General features: G+C 43.2%; 1 protein-coding gene across 1 annotated transcript; it reads left to right on the forward strand.

Annotated features, from left to right (window-relative positions):
* Nucleotides 1-4,721: 4,721 nt before the first annotated feature.
* KLF17 (KLF transcription factor 17) lies at nt 4,722-13,848 on the forward strand. The gene is made up of 3 exons (XM_054571622.1): nt 4,722-4,784; nt 12,398-13,259; nt 13,604-13,848. Exons 1-3 carry the CDS (start codon nt 4,725-4,727, stop codon nt 13,846-13,848), a joined length of 1,167 nt encoding a protein of 388 aa, XP_054427597.1. The 5' UTR covers nt 4,722-4,724.
* Nucleotides 13,849-16,504: the final 2,656 nt, after the last annotated feature.

A 16,504-nucleotide genomic window follows, 5' to 3' on the forward strand; every position in this document is an offset into this window, starting at 1 on the left:
ACTGTGGAAACTATGGAGCCGGGGCTGGTGTGGCCCAGTGGATTGAGCGCCAGACTGCGAACCAAAGGGTGGTTGATTTTATTCCCAGTGAGGGCACAAGCCTGGGTTGCGGGCCAGGTCCTGAGAAGAGGGGCACGTGAGAGGCAACCACACATTGATGTTTCTCTCCTTCTTTCTCCCTCCCTTCCCCTCTGTCTAAAAATAAATAAATAAAATCTTAAAAAAAACAAACCTGTGGAGATTCCTCAAAACACAGAGAACTACCGTATGATGCAATAATTCTATTTCTGAGTATTTATCTGAAGGAAAAGAAAACACTGACTTTTCAATGAACATGGGGATATCTGCATCCCCATGTTCACTGCAGCATTATTTACAAAAACCAAGACGTGGAAACAACTTAGGTGTCCATCGATGGATGAATAGACAAAGATGTGGTACATATATACCATGGAATATTATTCAGCCATAAAAAGGAGAATATCTTGCCATTTATAACAACATGGACGGATCTTGAGGGTATTACACAAAATGAAATAAGACAAATGCCATTTGATCACACTTGTGTGTGGGATCTAAAATGAAACAAAACAAAACACTAAACTTTGTACAGAGAACAACAGACTGATAGTTGTCAGGGGTGGGGGTGGGGGTGGGTAAAATGGGTGAAGGTGGTAAAAAGGTACAAACTTCCAGTTATAATATAAAGTACTGGGGATGCAATGGACAGCATGGCAGCTATAGTTAATAACACTGCATTGCATACTTGGAAATTGCTAAGAGAGTAGATCTCAAAGTTCTCATCACAAGAAAAATATTTGTAACTATATGTGGTGATGGACGTTAGCTAGACTTACTGTGGTGATCATTTCACAGTATATATAAATATCAAATCATTATATTATGCACCTGAAACCAATATAATTTTCATGTCAATTATATCTCAATGACATTAAAGAAAAAACACATAAAATTGTATAAGTAAGCTTATATGAGCATTTTTTTATCATAGACTTTTAAATAAACATTGTATTCTGTATGGAAGTTAATTTGGAGAATGCCTATTTATATGGTCACTGAGAAACACATGTACTCAGCCACACATGTTTGGAGCTCACTTTAGGCACAGGTCATGTCTCCAACCCCTGGGGTATTAGTTACCACTGTGTTTATACAGTAGCTTCCAAATAACTAATTATGATTTATAGTTAGTGAATATAAAGGCAAAGATACAGAATTAGACTTACTTTAATTCTCCTTAAAGTAAGCCAGCTGAAGTTTTGTGTTCAGGTATAAAACAATGAAAACAGAGTGCAAAATGAGAGGCAAAATATTTTTGTTTAGTTAAGTGCAAATTTTACTTAACACATAAAATATTTTACTGAACTTGAATCATATTTTTGACATGGAAATTTATTCTTTAAAAATTGTTAGTTGTTTTGAAGTGAAAGATGAGTCAGGAAAATAAATGTTATTATCAATGGTACAATTTAGCAGTTTGGTAAACTAAAATTCACTTTAGCTACTGGAGGATCATTTACATAAAGTATTATATCAGTATATAATGAAAGGATCAAAGTTCAAACAGTTTTGGAGGTCATTACATTTTTCATTACAGGAGTTCAATGATTTACAAAGCTAGTGTGAGGCAGGCAGTATCCAGGAAGCAAAAGAAAACATAAGCGAGAACCATGCTAGACTGATTAAAAAATGGCTACACCACACCTCCTCTTGTATTCAGCTCTTTCAATCAAAAGTAGAATAAATAGTTGTATTTTTTTTTTTTACCTTATAGTAATTGTATGCATTGATTTTACTGGTATGAATATACATACAAAGATTTGTTAAAGAAAGTTTTCACTTTGACATTTTTCTGACTATTATTATTCATTTCATTTCACGATCATTTGAAATATGAAATTTGAATTATGAAAATAATTTTATCTTATAGAAGAACAAGGTGTTAAAAATGATCTGCTCCATGTGTCAAATACAATTCATTCCACAAATATTTTCTTAGTGCCCTGTTGGGAGACACACTAGGCACACGGTAACTGTAAGAAGCATCAAATGGGAATCAGAGATGGGCCCAGGAGGTGATACCTGAGCAAGTATTCACCAGAGAAGCAGAACCACTGTTTCTCAAGAGACTGTTCTCAGCTCTACCCCATGCTAGTGGCTGGAGACACTAAGATAACTTAAGACGATTGTTATCCCACCTGTTATGATAGAGCAAATGTCCCTGGGCTCACCAAAGGCCCACTGGTCTATCTGTATCTTGGGTCCTGTCCTTTCTTGGCTTATCTATGTCACTCCAATAATTAAGCCCTCTCTCTGTTTCAGTATTGGTTTCTTTTTATTGGTGGATCCCTGCCAGCCTCCCTTAATCTCTCTTCCAACTACTACCTCATTTCTCTGCCCTCATTCATAGCCAAACTTCTTTGAAAGAGCTATTTACAGTGTCTCAGTGTCTCCATCTCAGCAGTGCCTGTTCACTTTTTCCCACTCCAACCAGCTTTTCTCTCCTCCGTAACAGAGGTCTTCTTTGAAAGTCACCAATGGCCTCCATTTTGCCAAATCCAAACGATACTCACCTGTTTCTTAGCAATATTTGATGCAGATGAACAGTCCCTCTTTTATTTATTTATTTATTATTCTTTTATTTGTTGATTTGAGAGAGAGAGGAAGGAGGGTGGGAGGAGGGTTGGGGGAGGGAGAAAGAGAGAGAGGTGGGGGGGAGAGAGAGAGAGAGAGATCTACTTGTTCCACCTATTCATGCACTCACCTGTTGATTACTATGCGTGCCCTGACTGGGGATCAAACCCACAACTTTGGTTCATAGGGATGAGGCTCCAACCAATTGAGCTACACGGTTAGGGCCAAAGAGTCCCTCTTTTAAACATGAGCTTCTCTTGGCTTCTTAAAATATAGTTTCCTGACTTTCCTACTTCTCTGGCTGTGATTTCTAGAGTCTCCTTGGATGACCTCACTGCTTTGCTGAGTCTTAAATGCAGGAGGTCTCTGGGCTTTCTCTAACTCTCTCACTCCAATGGCTTGATAACTACCATGTTTTGCTGACAACACCAAAATTTGCATTTACAGTGCTGGTGTCTCCCTGAGCATACTTAATAGCCATTTCAAAATCAACATGTCTAAAGTGGAATTCTGGTTTCACCTGCTTGCAAATCTACTTCTCTTTCCATTTTTTCATATCACAAAATGGTGCAGTCACCACTCAGGTGCTCAAGTCAAAAATCTAGAAATCCTCTTTGATTCCTCTTTTCCTCCCATCCCTTTACCACTCCAATCCATTACCAAGTCTGTCCCATTTAAATTTAATTTTTAAAATTTTTAAAAAGACTTTATTTATTTTTAGAGAGAGGGAAAGGAGGGAGAAAGAGGGAAACATCAATGTGTGGTTGCCTCTCGTGTGCCCCCTACTGTGGACCTGGCCCACAACCCAGGCATGTGCCCTGACTGGGAATCGAACCAGCGACACTTTGGTTCACAGGCCAGCATTTAAACCCCCGAGCCATGCCAGCCAGGGCCTAATTTTCAAATGTTCTCTAATCATCATCACCAACCCCACCAAACAATGACATATTTTCCTTGGTGAGCTCCTTTAGCTTTCTAACTGGTGTTTCAGCTTCCACCTTGTCCCCTATAATCCATAAACCCCAAAGGAGCCCAATGATTACTTTAAAAACTTAGATTACATCAACTTCCTGTTTAAAGTCTTTCAGTTGCTTCCCATCACACTTAGAATAAAATTCAAACTACTGCCCATGATCTTCAAGACCTTAACCATCTCTGTCCTCACATTGTTCTCTCCTCCGCCTCACATAACCGGGGTCAGCTGGCTGTCCTAGTTTCCCTCTAGCATACCAAGCTCTTTCTTGCTTCAGGTTCCTTCCCTCTGCCTATGCACGGCTCCTTTTAGGCCACATTTCTCTATTACGTTTTTTGCATAGCACTTGCCATTGTCTAAGATTATATTATTGACTTTATTATAGTTATTTCTTGTCTGTCCATTTAGGACGAAAATTCCTTAAGAGCAAGGACTTTGTTCTGTCTTATTTGCCACCGTATCCCTAGTTCCAAACACCAGGGTCTGACACCCAACAGGTATTCCATACGTGTCATAGAAGAAAGACCTCATACCATGGAGTCCCAGCTTTGGGTTTTTACCCAGGAGGGTCAGCCCTCCCTGGTGGACAAGATCCAGGCCTCCGGGGGATTAGGGCGAGAGCCCTGGCCTGGATGGGTGGTGGCGGAGGCCCTCATGTCTGCAGAGGCCCTGCAGCCCGATCTGCCACTCTCTGCAGCCACTCTCTGTTTCTTCATCTGAGGTCGACAAGTCCAAGCCGGAGTCTGAAACTTCAGTGTCCCCATCCCCATTTTGGCCAAACAGAGAGGCTCAGGCTGAAGAGTGAAAGGGGCAGACCTGAGACCTAAGAAGTTGTGAATGTCTGAGGTCTTGCCCGGGAAGCACCTGGGCAGAGAGAGCCGGGCGGGGTGGGGCTGCGACCGCGGGGTGGGTCGCTGGGTGCGTCCCTTGACCCCGCCCTGCAGCGCGGCGGGAAGTAGAGGTGGAACGCGGTGATTGTGGCGTGGAGGTACGCGACACCACCCGATCTGCGACGCCACGGCAGCAGGGCTCAGATCTGCTCTGTTGTGGTTTGGGCCCGCACCCAGTCCCGAGGTGCGGCGGATCCCAGGCTGAGATGGAGCAAGAGGACGAGGTTCTGAGCCAGTGGCAGGCAGCTCAGCACCAGTTCGCAGAGGTGGGTCCGGCGTCAGCCTCAGGGCAGGGCGCGGGGGCTGGAGGAACCGAGGCTGGAGGAGTGGAGGAAAGCAGACCTTTGGGCTCTAGAAATTCGAGGGACGGGGTTGGGAGGGATGGAAGATCGAGGACACAAATCATGTGTCGTTATAGTGAATGTAAACTGTAATTGAAAAAAAAGTGCAATGATTCTGCAACTGGACATTACCCTATAGGTCTACAACAACAACAAAATCACGTGTTGTTTATTCATATTCGCCGACGGTTAGCGCCTGTGCTGGTTTCAGGTAAAAAGTTCCATGTAGCTTCAAGGAGAGGGACATGAGTACTGAGGAAAGGAGGCAAAAAGTTAGGAAGGCAGTGGGACACGTACACGGAAGAAAAATTAAATGTTTATTGGAGTCCTACAAAGGATCAGGCCTTTGCCAGACCCTGGGAATACATGGTGAATTTTCCTTAAGACATTATACCATTTTACTAATAAATCACTGTATGATCGGAAGTGTACAAATTGTGACGGAAAATACGGAGACCGCGGGGACAAATAGCAGAGGCGTTCGATCTGGTTTAGGACAGAGAAGACATCGGTGGATTTGGTCTGGGACTGGAGAACTGCTTAGGGGGAAGAGTTTGCAGGTCCTGAGACCAGAAACTGTATGCACCTTGGAGGAAGCGAGGCCAGGCCCAGAGAGTGAGGGGAGAGTGGCCCAAAGGAAGGGGGCGGGGAGGCGGGGATCTCCGCACCATCGAGGTCACGCTAGGTTTGAGCTGGTTGTTGCAAGAGCAGTGGGAAGCCATTGATGAGTTTACCATGATCAGTCACAGTTAGCTTTGCATTTTTTCCAACCTAGATTTTCATTTTTTTAAAAGAGTGCCCTAGCAGTTGTGGGCAGAACTCAAGGAAATAGTTAGAAAGCTATTGTGATAATCCAAGTGGAAGTTAAAATGGCGGCCTAACTAGAGAGGTGACAGTGGAGATGGAGATCCTGGAAATGTTTTGCAGCTGGACATCACAAAAGCTGGTAATTTCTTGGATCAAGGTGGTGAAGGAGGCATCCTGGACAATGAACACATTTCTGGTTTGCACAACTAGGTGAGAATAGTGGACATTTTCTGAGAGAGGAAAGGATGAGAAGAAACAGGATTAAGTCGTTGGTGGTGGGGTGTTTTTTGTTTGTTTTTGTTTTTAACGTTCTGGGGGTGACTTGGGGGTGGGTAAGGATTATCAGGAGTTTTGGACTTAGTCCAAAGTGCCTGTGGGTTATCGAAATGGACAGAACATTAGGCAGTTGGAAGATTCGGGATAGATCTGCCCTGGAGCTATTGTTTTAAGAATAATTGGAATATAAACAGAAATGGATCATTAGCATGAGAAAGATTGCCTGAGAGTAGCACAGGGAAACCTGTAGTGGAGGCTGAGAAGGAGGAGGACCAGAGAGAAGGGAAGGAGAAAACTAGGCCAGTGTGTGGGTAGGTGTCCCTGCAACGTGTTCCTGAGGCCAAGGAAAGGAAACATTTCAAGAAGAGTGTGGCCAGTAGTCTCAGAAGCTCCTGAGACGTCCAGCAAAGAGGAGTTTGACAAGGTTTTGGACTTAGTGATTTGGAGGTCAGTGGTGACCTTTACACAAAGTTGGTTCTGTGGAGCAATGGGGACAGGAGTGAAGTTGGGGGATTAATAGGTGAGGAAGTGGTGAAGGCGAGTTTAGACACTTCCCAAGAAGTTTGCCTGTGACGGATCAGAAAGAGAAGAGGGGATGGGACACCAGAAATACCTATCCAGTAGACATTTATCTGGGACCTCCTATGTGTCTACTTCTGCTAGTTGCTGAACGTATAGTAGGGAATGAAACAGGATCTCCCCAACTTTTGTAGCATTTAAAAATTTTCTCCTTTCAGGCTCCTGTTTGAGTGCCAAGGAAAAAAAGATTGTTTCCCCCCCTCTCTATAGTCAAAACATTGTTAAACCTATCAAGATTAATGATAGATAATCTTTTTTAAAAAGACTTTATTTATTTACGTTTAGAGAGAGGGAAAGGGAGGGAGAAAGAGAGGGAGAGAAACAATGGTGTGAGAGATACATTGATTGGTTGCCTCTTGCACACCCCCAACCAGGGACTCGGCCTGCAACCCAGGCATGTGCCCTGCCTAGGAATCAACGGGCAACCTTTGGGTTTGCAGGCCAGTGCTCAGTCTAGCCAGGGCAATAGATAATCTTTTAATATCATCTTAGAGCAATTCCTATTCAAATTCCCCTAAAATGTCCTTCAGTGGATATGTCCAAACCAGGATCCAATTTAAGACTACACTGCGTGTGGGTATTATGTTCTTTGGGTCTTTTTGAAATTTTTTCCTAACTTTCCTTTTTTCATGATCTTGATCTTTGTCCTATAGAATGTTCCTTCTTCTGGATTTATCAAATTGGTTTCTCATGGAATCATTTAGCTCAATCTTCTATCTCTTGTATTACCTCTAAATTATAGTTGGATCTTAAAGTTTAATTGGATTCTTGGTTTTTGGTAAGAATGTCTCAGGCATGGTTAGCTCCATCTTGCACTACATGAGGAGGCTCCCCTGGCCCTCCACATTTGGTGACACTAGGCTTACCCTTGAATTAAGGTGGCGAAAAGTCTGATCGATAGCCTAGTCGAGCGTATCGTTAGCCTTGCAGTCAGAAATAAAACCTGTGTACTGTTGCCTTGGATGCATCCAAATGTCCCAGTTTCCCACCAAGCATTCACCTACTGGTTTCAACCAAATATTAATTTTTCTTCAATCAAAAGTTTCATTAGGGGCTGTAATATTATGATTTTCCAATTTTACCATTCCTTCTATATTTATTAGGTTGTATTCTTCTGTAAAGTAGGATTTATCTTAAACAACTGGAATCATTTGGTGGTTTTGAAACAAGTTTCCTACCGAAAGGACAGACTGCTTGATTCTTTCACTTCAATTCACAAAGTCTGAAGCTGGGATAAGAGCTGACTTCTTGACACTTTCGGCTTATGAGTTTTCATAGATTCAATCTATTAAAATCAACAATCATTGTTCTTTTTGATTCTCAAATTTTCACAGACTTGGCCAGTGGGTATCACTTTTGTGTCCTTTTTAAAAACATTTAAAAATCGTCAAGTCTACATAATGTAAAAGTATCATTATAACCATCTTTAGGTGCATGTAGTTCTGTAACATTAAGCAAATGTACATCATTGGGCAACCACCATCACCGTCCATCTCTAGGAGGAAACTCCCTAAATACTAAAGAGTGACTTCCTAATCCTCCTCCAACCCCTAGTCCCTGACCACCACCATTCTACTTTCTGTCTCTTTGGATTTGACTTCCTTAAGTAACTTATATAAATGAAATCATACATTATTTGTCCTTTTGTGACTGGTGTATTCTACTTGGCACTATGTCTTCACGGTCCACTGAGGTTGAGACATGTGTCAGAATTTTCTTCCATTTTAAGGCAGAACAATATTCTATTGTATGGTTATACCACACTTTTTTAATCCATTCATCATTTGATGGGCACCTGCATTGTTTCCACATTTTGACTAATATGAAAAATGCTGCTCTGAACAGGAGGGTACAAATACCTATTCCAGTTCTCTGCTTTCAGTTCTTATAGGTGTATACCCAGAAGAGGAATTGCTGATAATCCTGTTTTTAATTTGTTGAGGAACTGCCATACTGTTTTCCATAGTGGCTGCATCACTTACATTCTCAACAGCAGTGCACAAGGATTCCAGTTCCTCCACATCTTGCTAATGCTTTTTAAAAAGATTTTATTTATTTTTAGAGAGAGGGGAAAGGGGAGAGAAAGAGAGGGAGAGAAACATCGATGTGCAAGAGGAACATTGATTGGTTGCCTCTCGCACACCCCCAGCCAGATACCTGACCTGCAACCCAGGCAGGTGCCCTGACTGGTAATTGAATTGGCCACCTTTCAGCTTGCAGGACAATGCTCAACCCACTGAGCCACAGTAGTCAAGGCTAATGCTATTTTTAAAAAAAAATAATAGTCATTTTAGTGGGTGTGCAGTAGTATCTCATTGTGGTTTTGATTTGAATTTCCCTAATGATTAGTGACGTTGAACATTTTTTCATGTGTTTATTGGTCATTTGTATGTTTTTGGAGAAATGCCTAGTCAAGTTCCATGTTCATTTTTGAATTGGGTTGTTTATTTTTTTGTTTCAGATGTTTTTTAAATATATATTCTGAATATTGGTCCCTTACCAGATTAGTGATTTGCAAGTATTTTCTCCTGTTCTCTTGTTTGCTTTTTTATATTGTTGATAGTGTTTTTAGATGCACAAAAATTTTAATTTTGATGAAGTCCAGCTTTATCTATTTTATCTTTTGTTACCTATGCCTTTGATGTCATATCTGAGAAATTGCCAAATCAAATGTCATAAAACTTCCCCCATTTTCTTCTAAGAGTTTTATAGCTTTAGGTCTTATCTTTAGGTCTTGATCCATTTTGAGTTAATTTTTATATGGTGTTAAGTAAGGTTCCAACTTGATTCTTTTGCATGTGGATATCCAGTTTTATAAAAAAGATTATATTTTTCCCCATTGAGTGGTATAAGCAACCTTGCCAAAACTCATTTGACCATATATGTGAGGGTTTATTTCTAGGCTCTATTTCTGTTGGTCTATAGGTCTATGTTTTGTTTGTTTTTTTAAATCTTCACCCAAGGACATGCTTTTTGATTTTAGAGAGTGGGGAAGGGAGTAAGAGGATAGAAACATCAATTTGAGAAAGAAACATGAATCAGTTGCTTCTTGCAAATGCCCTGACTGGGTACCGAACCTACAACCTAGGTATGTGTCTTAACCTGGAATTGAACCATGACCTTTTGGTTTATCGGGACAGTGCTCCAACCAACTGAGCCACACCAACCAACTGAGGTACACCAACCAACTGAGGGCTATTGGTCTGTTCTTAATGCTAATGCCATACTGTTTTGATTATTATAGCTTTGTAGTAAGTTTTTCAAGTATTTTTGTTTGTTTGTGGGGTTTTTTTTGTTTTTTGTTTTTTGGTTGTTTTTTTTGCTCTTTGGGGTTCCTGCTGACTTTATATGAATTTTAGGGTGGATTTCTCTATCTTTGCCAAAAGGATTTTGTTCAGAATTGTATTAAATCTATAGATTGCTTTGGGTAACATTGATGTCATAACTTAAGTCCTCCAATCCATGAACATGTTTTTTCATTTATTTAAGCCTTTAATTTCTTTCAGCAACGTTTTGTAGTTTTCAGGGATTAAGTTAACCTCCTTGGTTATTTCCAAGTATTTAATTCTTTTTGATGGCTATCATAAATTGAATTGTTTTCCAAATTTCCTTTTCAGATTGTTCATTGTCAGGGTATAGGAACAACTGATATTTTTGTGTTGAATTTGTATTCTGCTACTGCGCTGAATTTGTCTATTAGTACTAACAAGTTTGTGTCAGTGCGTATGTAGTCTCTCACATTTTCTGCACATAAGATCGTATTATCTGAGAACAGGGATAGTTTTAATTCTTTTTTCAATTTGGATGCTTTTTATTTCTTTTCTTGCTTAATTGCTCTGGCTAGAAATGCCAATACAATGTTGAAAAGAAGTGGTGAAATTGGGCCTCCTTGTCTTGTTCCTGATCTTACAGGAAAGGCCTTCGGTCTTTTACTTGAGTATAATGTTAGCAGTGAATTTCTTATGGATGCCTTTTATTATGTTGGAAGTTTCTCTTTCTAGTTTTTGAGTGTTTTTTAATCATGAAGAGTATTGAATTATTTCAAATGCTTTTTCTGCATCAATTGAGGTGATGTGTTTTTTCCCCTTTATTTTACTTACGTAATGCATTACATTGATTGATTTTTCATATGTCGAATCACCCTTGCATTTCTGGGATAAATTCCAATTGGTCATGTTGTGTATTCTGCTAATGTGCTGGTGGATCTGGTTTGCTAGTTTTTTGTTGTTGTTGAGGATTTTTGCATCTATATTCATAAAAGACTTGGTCTATTGGTTTCTTTACTTATGATGTTTTTTGTCAGGCTTCTGTATCAGGGCAATGATACATTTATAGAATAAGTTAGGAAGTGTTCTCTCCTTCAGTTTTTGGGAAGAATTTGGAAAACATTGGTATTTTCCTTTAAATGTTTAGTAGTATAAACATTTAAAGTGTGCAGTTTAATGAATGATGTATTTCTGCTCTGTGCTCCTTTTGAAACTTATTTTTATTGTTATCCTGTTACAGCTGTTCCATTTCCCCCCTTGCCCTCGCCTGCCCAGCCCAGACCCCGCTCCCACAGTCAGTCCCCGCACTGTTGTCCATGTCCACGTGTCATTCGTGCATGTCCTTTGACTAGTCCCTTCCCCTTCTTTCCACCATTATCCCCCTCCTCCATGCTCTGTGATTCTGTAATTGGTGTAAAAGCTGCAATTGTTTTCTTAAGTTCTGCTTTTTTTCCTCTTTCTAAAAAAGTTGTATTTGAATGTTACTAATTTTTCTTTGATTTGTGGCAGCATTTTTCATGTGAATTTTTCTTTTCAGAAATTACAGTCTTTAATTTCTGATTTGAGTTTTTGTATCTTTCTTTATCTTTAGTGGATACTGTATTTTTTAACTTATGTTTTGGTTTTCATATTTGCTTAGTCTTTTTTGCACTGTCCCATGGAGGCGAGTGGATGGGAGGTGATGGGGTAGCTTTCCCATCTCAAGAGCGCTTTGTGTCACTACAGCAATGGACACTGTAAACGATAGGATTTTTGAATCCTATCCTGTTTCAAGAGGTCCTGCCACCAATCCCGTTTTTTCCTTCCTCTTATGCCAGTCTGTCATCAAGGGCTACTGCCCTGCCTTCCAAGACAATCCCCCATCTTTTTTTATTTTAAAGATTTTTTTTTGAGGTTTATTTTTCCTCTACCCTTTTTAAAAGTGCTTTTAAAAGTCTGCCTCTTTTTCTTACCTCCTCCAATGCTTGACTCCAGACCTGCCACAGCAGTTCCCGTTCTGGGGATACCCTCTTCTGTAGGGAAATGTTTGCAGATGGTTTCTAAGCTTTGCTAAAACCGGGAGCCATCTGAAGCTTCCATTGTTTTCTTTTCTTTTTTTTCTTTTCTTTTCTTTTTATTTTCTAAGCCTAGATTCTTATTTGCCCTTTTTGTTGCTTTTTATGAAATAATAAACAAAAACATACCATTGCCCTGGCCAGATAACTCAGTTGCTTAGGTAGCCATCCCAATATACGAAGGTTGCGGGTTGGATCCCCAGTCAGGGCACATACAAGAATCAGCCAATGAATTCATGAGTAATTGGAACAACAAATTGACACTTCTCTTTCTCTAAAATTAATCAATACATTTAATAAAAAACACCAAAAACCAACATGCCAAGGAAGAAAAACGGCATGAGTCACACCTCGGCTTCCACTGTCCTATCAGCAAAGCCTGTGTCTTAGAAGAGTCCAAGCTGGAGACTGGCCTGGAGGTAGCATAATTCAGGCAAGAGATGATGGAGGCCTAGATTCGGGTGGGCTCTAGAGATGGGGAGGAGGGACATGTGGAACGGGCATTTGAGCTAGGATGAATTTCATCTCTGTCTCTTTCTCCCTCCCTCCCCGCAAGGATACTGAGGAGTCAATGTGCGTGCTGGACATGTCTCCATCTCCCAGAAGCAGTGGAGTGCACACCTCTTGGAACCATGGTCCATCGGGCATTCAACACATTCTGCAGTGTCCACAACTGGAGAGGATCCCCTTGGTTTCTGCTGAGGCGCCGAAGCAGAATGCGAATGAAATGGGCCCACCTTTCGGTGTGTTGCTGCCTGAGCATGGTGTGAACTACTGCCCCCAAGTGACTCTCCCTCCTTCCCAAATGATTTGTTGTCCGGGGATGTCTCCCTCCCAACCAGCAATGAGGATTTTTAAGGGGCCCCAGATGATGTCCTTCGGAGAGCCCAACATTCCAGGGGTGGCCATGACCTTCAGGGGGAACCTAAGGATGCCCTCCAATGGGCCACCAGACACAGGTCCCAGTGGAATCCCAATGATGTCCCACATTAGCGTTCCAACAATGCCCTATTCATGCCACCCAGCAACACCTTCTAATAGAGACTCTTTGACACCTAAAATGTTATTGGCCCCCACCATGCCTTCTGCTGAGGACCAGGCAGTGCTCCCCTCTTTGGCTCAGATATTGCCCCCTAGAGAGCCCCACAACTGCCGAATGCCCCCAACTGGGTCCCCATCACTGCTGGCTTTCGAATCCCAGGACTCTTTTGTTAGCCAGCCAGCTCCTCAGGAAGACCCCTTCCTACCTGAGCAGCCCATACCTGCTCCACAAAGAGCAGAGCAGAACTGCAGGGCGCAGGAGAGGGCTCCCAGGAGGAGATCTGCAGTTGCAAGGCCTTACTGCTGCCAGTACGAGGACTGCGGGAAAGCTTACACTAAGCGCTCCCACCTTGTGAGTCACCAACGCAAACACACAGGTGAATGATGTGCCCAGTACGTGGGGTGGGGTGGGGTGGGGCGGGGTGGAGTGGAGGAGTCTCTGGGCTTAGGTTTGTAATGGTTGGTGACTAGCCTGTTGTCCTTCAGTTTTGGGATGACAAACTGTGCTGTTCTCACCAGCTTGCTTTCCCACAGTCCTGTGTGGCTGTACCAAGATGATGGGGACTGCTGATCGTGTTGCCTCCTGTTTTCCTGTGTTTTTCCTTTTGATCTCCCAACCTTGGCTGCTCTGCCTCCCAGAGTCAGACCCCCTTCCTTCCCACCGACTGGCCTAAATTCCTCTACTTAATCGCTTCTCTCCGTTGTCACTTTCCCTTCCCAGGTGAGAGGCCCTATAAGTGTATGTGGGAAGGTTGCGCCTGGTCATTCTTCCGTTCTGATGAGCTTGGACGACATATGCGGATACACACCAGATACAGACCGCATAGATGTGATCAGTGTGGCCGACAGTTCATGAGATCTGACCACCTCAGGCAACACCGAAGGATTCATCTGCGGGTGCCAGGGTCCCCCAGTCCACAGGCCAACGATGGACAGATGGCTGGTCCTCCTGCTTCTGGTCTTTAGGTCAATCTCCTCTTCCCCTCATTTTGGCTTCTCCACCCAGATCCTGCCTGCCTCCGACCAGCCAGTCTCTTTGGTAGGTACAGGCTTACGCAGACCAAGAAAGATTATGAGGCAGTGTTGAATGAAGCCCGTATGAGCTCTGAACCCTGTCAGGGACTCTTCAAAAACTGCCTTAAATGCCCCTATGTCTCTGCGGCCACCTGCTTTTGTGGAGTTTAGCCACATGGAAAGCTGGAGCAAAGTAGAGATTGGGAGGGAGCTTTAATTAAAAAGCTCTTTAATGTCACTCCCCATCTTGAAACTCTTCAGTGACTCTCCTTTGCCTGCTACATGAAATCCAAGTTCCTTATCTTGGTCTTCCACAGTTTCCAGAGCCAGGCTATCTTCAAATCTTGAATTTACCACTTACTAGCCCTGTGACCTTGGGAAAGGTCTTTGATCACTATGCCATGTTTCCTTTTTTGGTAAATGAGACAAACGGTATTGGACTCTATGGGACACATCTTGAATCAGATACTGTCCATCACTCATCAGCCGCATGCCCAGAGTTTCTGTCTCCTCCCACCACTCCCAGACCTGGATGGAATGCCCCACCGCAGGGCAATGGGATCTGGCATCTCACGTAGCCACTAGCAACCGTGGAGTGTTGGGGAGTTAATGCTTGGGCTAAGGCTTGACTAATGGGAGACGGGGGAGACCCAGGGGAATAAATTCCTTCTTATTCCCTCCCTCCCCTGATTGCTGCAAGGCACCGTTTCTCCAAACAGTACAGCCAATGGGGAGATCTCCCAAGTAGCCAGTGAACAACTGCTGTGCTTCTTCAAGGCTTGTGAAGCAGGGCTCCACCTGCTATCTCCTTGTCTTACTTCCCATTCTTTCGCCTTGCTTTCCTTTTCTCACTCTCAGTGCCTTGGGTTTACACCACCCAAATAAATAGTTCTTGTACATAGTTCTTGTTTTAGGCTCTGTTTTCTAGGTGACTTGAGGGTGGAGATGAGACTAGGGCAGAGAAGGGCAAACCCCACGGTAACTTCCCCACCTCTTTACAGAGCTCAGGTCCCTGGCCTACCACATACCAGGTACTGAATGGTCCTCCCTGCCCCTCCCCTAGGGTTGAGGGCATAATGGCTATCCTGGCAGCTTAGCCAGGTAGTTCAAAACTTCACTTCTGGGCTTCTAAGCCAGACCAGCAAATTCATAGAAAGGGACTTGCCCAGGCTCTCAAGTGGCAGAGCTGGGATCCCAACCAGCATCTGTCTCCTTCAGAGGTAGGTCTCTTAAGTAAGATAAGTGCCTTCTATAGGTGTCGCCTCTACCTAGTCTGATGCCTCGCAAGCACTGCCAGGTGATGGCCACAGTGCGATGAATCAGGACTGGTCCCTGGGGTCCATGAGACATTTGGTCTAGGGCCTGAGAGGTCCACCTAGGTGCAGTGACCATGGAGAGGAGCACCTAAAGGGGCAGGCCAGAAGGGCTTTTGGAGGAGGTGACCTTTGAGCTCAACAAGCAAGTGTATGTGACATTTAGTAACCCCCTAAATATGGAAATCAACAGAGGCTGTAAAAGAAGAGGAAAGAGAGTTCCAGGCAGGGAGAACCCTGTACCTGGCAACTGTCCAGAGGAGAGTCAGCCTACAAGCTTCCGTTGGCTTGGCCAACTATATTTGATCCCATGGTCCAGAAAGCGGCACAGCTGTGGGGACTCATGGTGGATGGCGTGGAAACAGCGGAAGAGTATGTCAGGGAAGAAAGACATCTCAAGGTGCCTGAGTCCGACCTGAAGAGCTCACGGGGGTCCCCAGACTTCTCATTTCCTGCACGTTTACCCCTGGTCATGCTTGGTGCTGAACACTGAGAACTCAGAGCGGGACTGTGCCTGCCGCAGGGCAGAGAGCCCGGACAGACACCCTGAAAGGGCTGCCACGGCGAAGAGCTGACCCGCTGTGCTCGAACTCATTCTGGGCAGCTGGGGAAGTCCCACAGCTGTGGCTTCCACCCTACCTCTGTTCTGCACGGCCACCTTGGTATCCTCCCAGTGTGCCTGTGCCAGGGTTCCAGGTACTCTCCACCAAAATTCCAAGTGAGGAGAGCGGATATGATTTTTTTTTTTTTTTAAGTAGGGACAGAGGGTACTCATGTGACCCAATTACTGGCCCCAAGGACCCAGGTTTTGAATACCAAAGACATCTCATTCACACCTGGATACAAGGTCACTTCCATGGTGAGGGGTGATTAGAGAAGGAGAAATTGATCTTTTTTAACCAATAATTACCCTGTGCTAGTTTTGGGCTAAGCCTTTCCCAGTATTATCTTGTTCAATACAAGGCAGGATAGTGGGTGGGAAAGGCATTGTTGGTTCTCTGTAAGACTAGTAAATTTTGAACCCTTTCTCAACCATGTCTTGGCTTCGTGGTCTTGGCCAACTTACTTATCTCTCTTGCTTCAGATAATATGTGGACAAGATTGGATTCAAACTAAAAAGGTACAATTAATCACATTTTAAAAAGTGGTTTCTTTGCCTTCAGGAAGAGGATGGGGTTTCAGTGCTCCGAGTGAGAGTTGAAGGAGGTTTGGATCAAGCTGTGGAAGATTAGAAAGATTTAGGAGCAATAATTAATTGGATTTGGTTGAGGTAGTGGTCAAGGATGACTCCCTGG

Source organism: Pteronotus mesoamericanus, unplaced genomic scaffold, assembly GCF_021234165.1.
Source record: "Pteronotus mesoamericanus isolate MK-2021 breed Mesoamerican mustached bat unplaced genomic scaffold, CSHL_Meso_final contig_221, whole genome shotgun sequence".
Classification (NCBI taxonomy): Eukaryota; Metazoa; Chordata; class Mammalia; order Chiroptera; family Mormoopidae; genus Pteronotus; species Pteronotus mesoamericanus.

What these genes read in the sequence shown, in the direction of transcription:
- KLF17 (XM_054571622.1), top strand. Translation starts at nt 4,725, where the DNA reads ATGGAGCAAGAGGACGAGGTTCTGAGCCAGTGGCAGGCAGCTCAGCAC. An exon ending in CTCAGCACCAGTTCGCAGAG is followed by an intron (nt 4,785 to 12,397) that starts GTGGGTCCGGCG and finishes CCTCCCCGCAAG; the next exon opens with GATACTGAGGAGTCAATGTG. An exon ending in TCACCAACGCAAACACACAG is followed by an intron (nt 13,260 to 13,603) that starts GTGAATGATGTG and finishes TTCCCTTCCCAG; the next exon opens with GTGAGAGGCCCTATAAGTGT.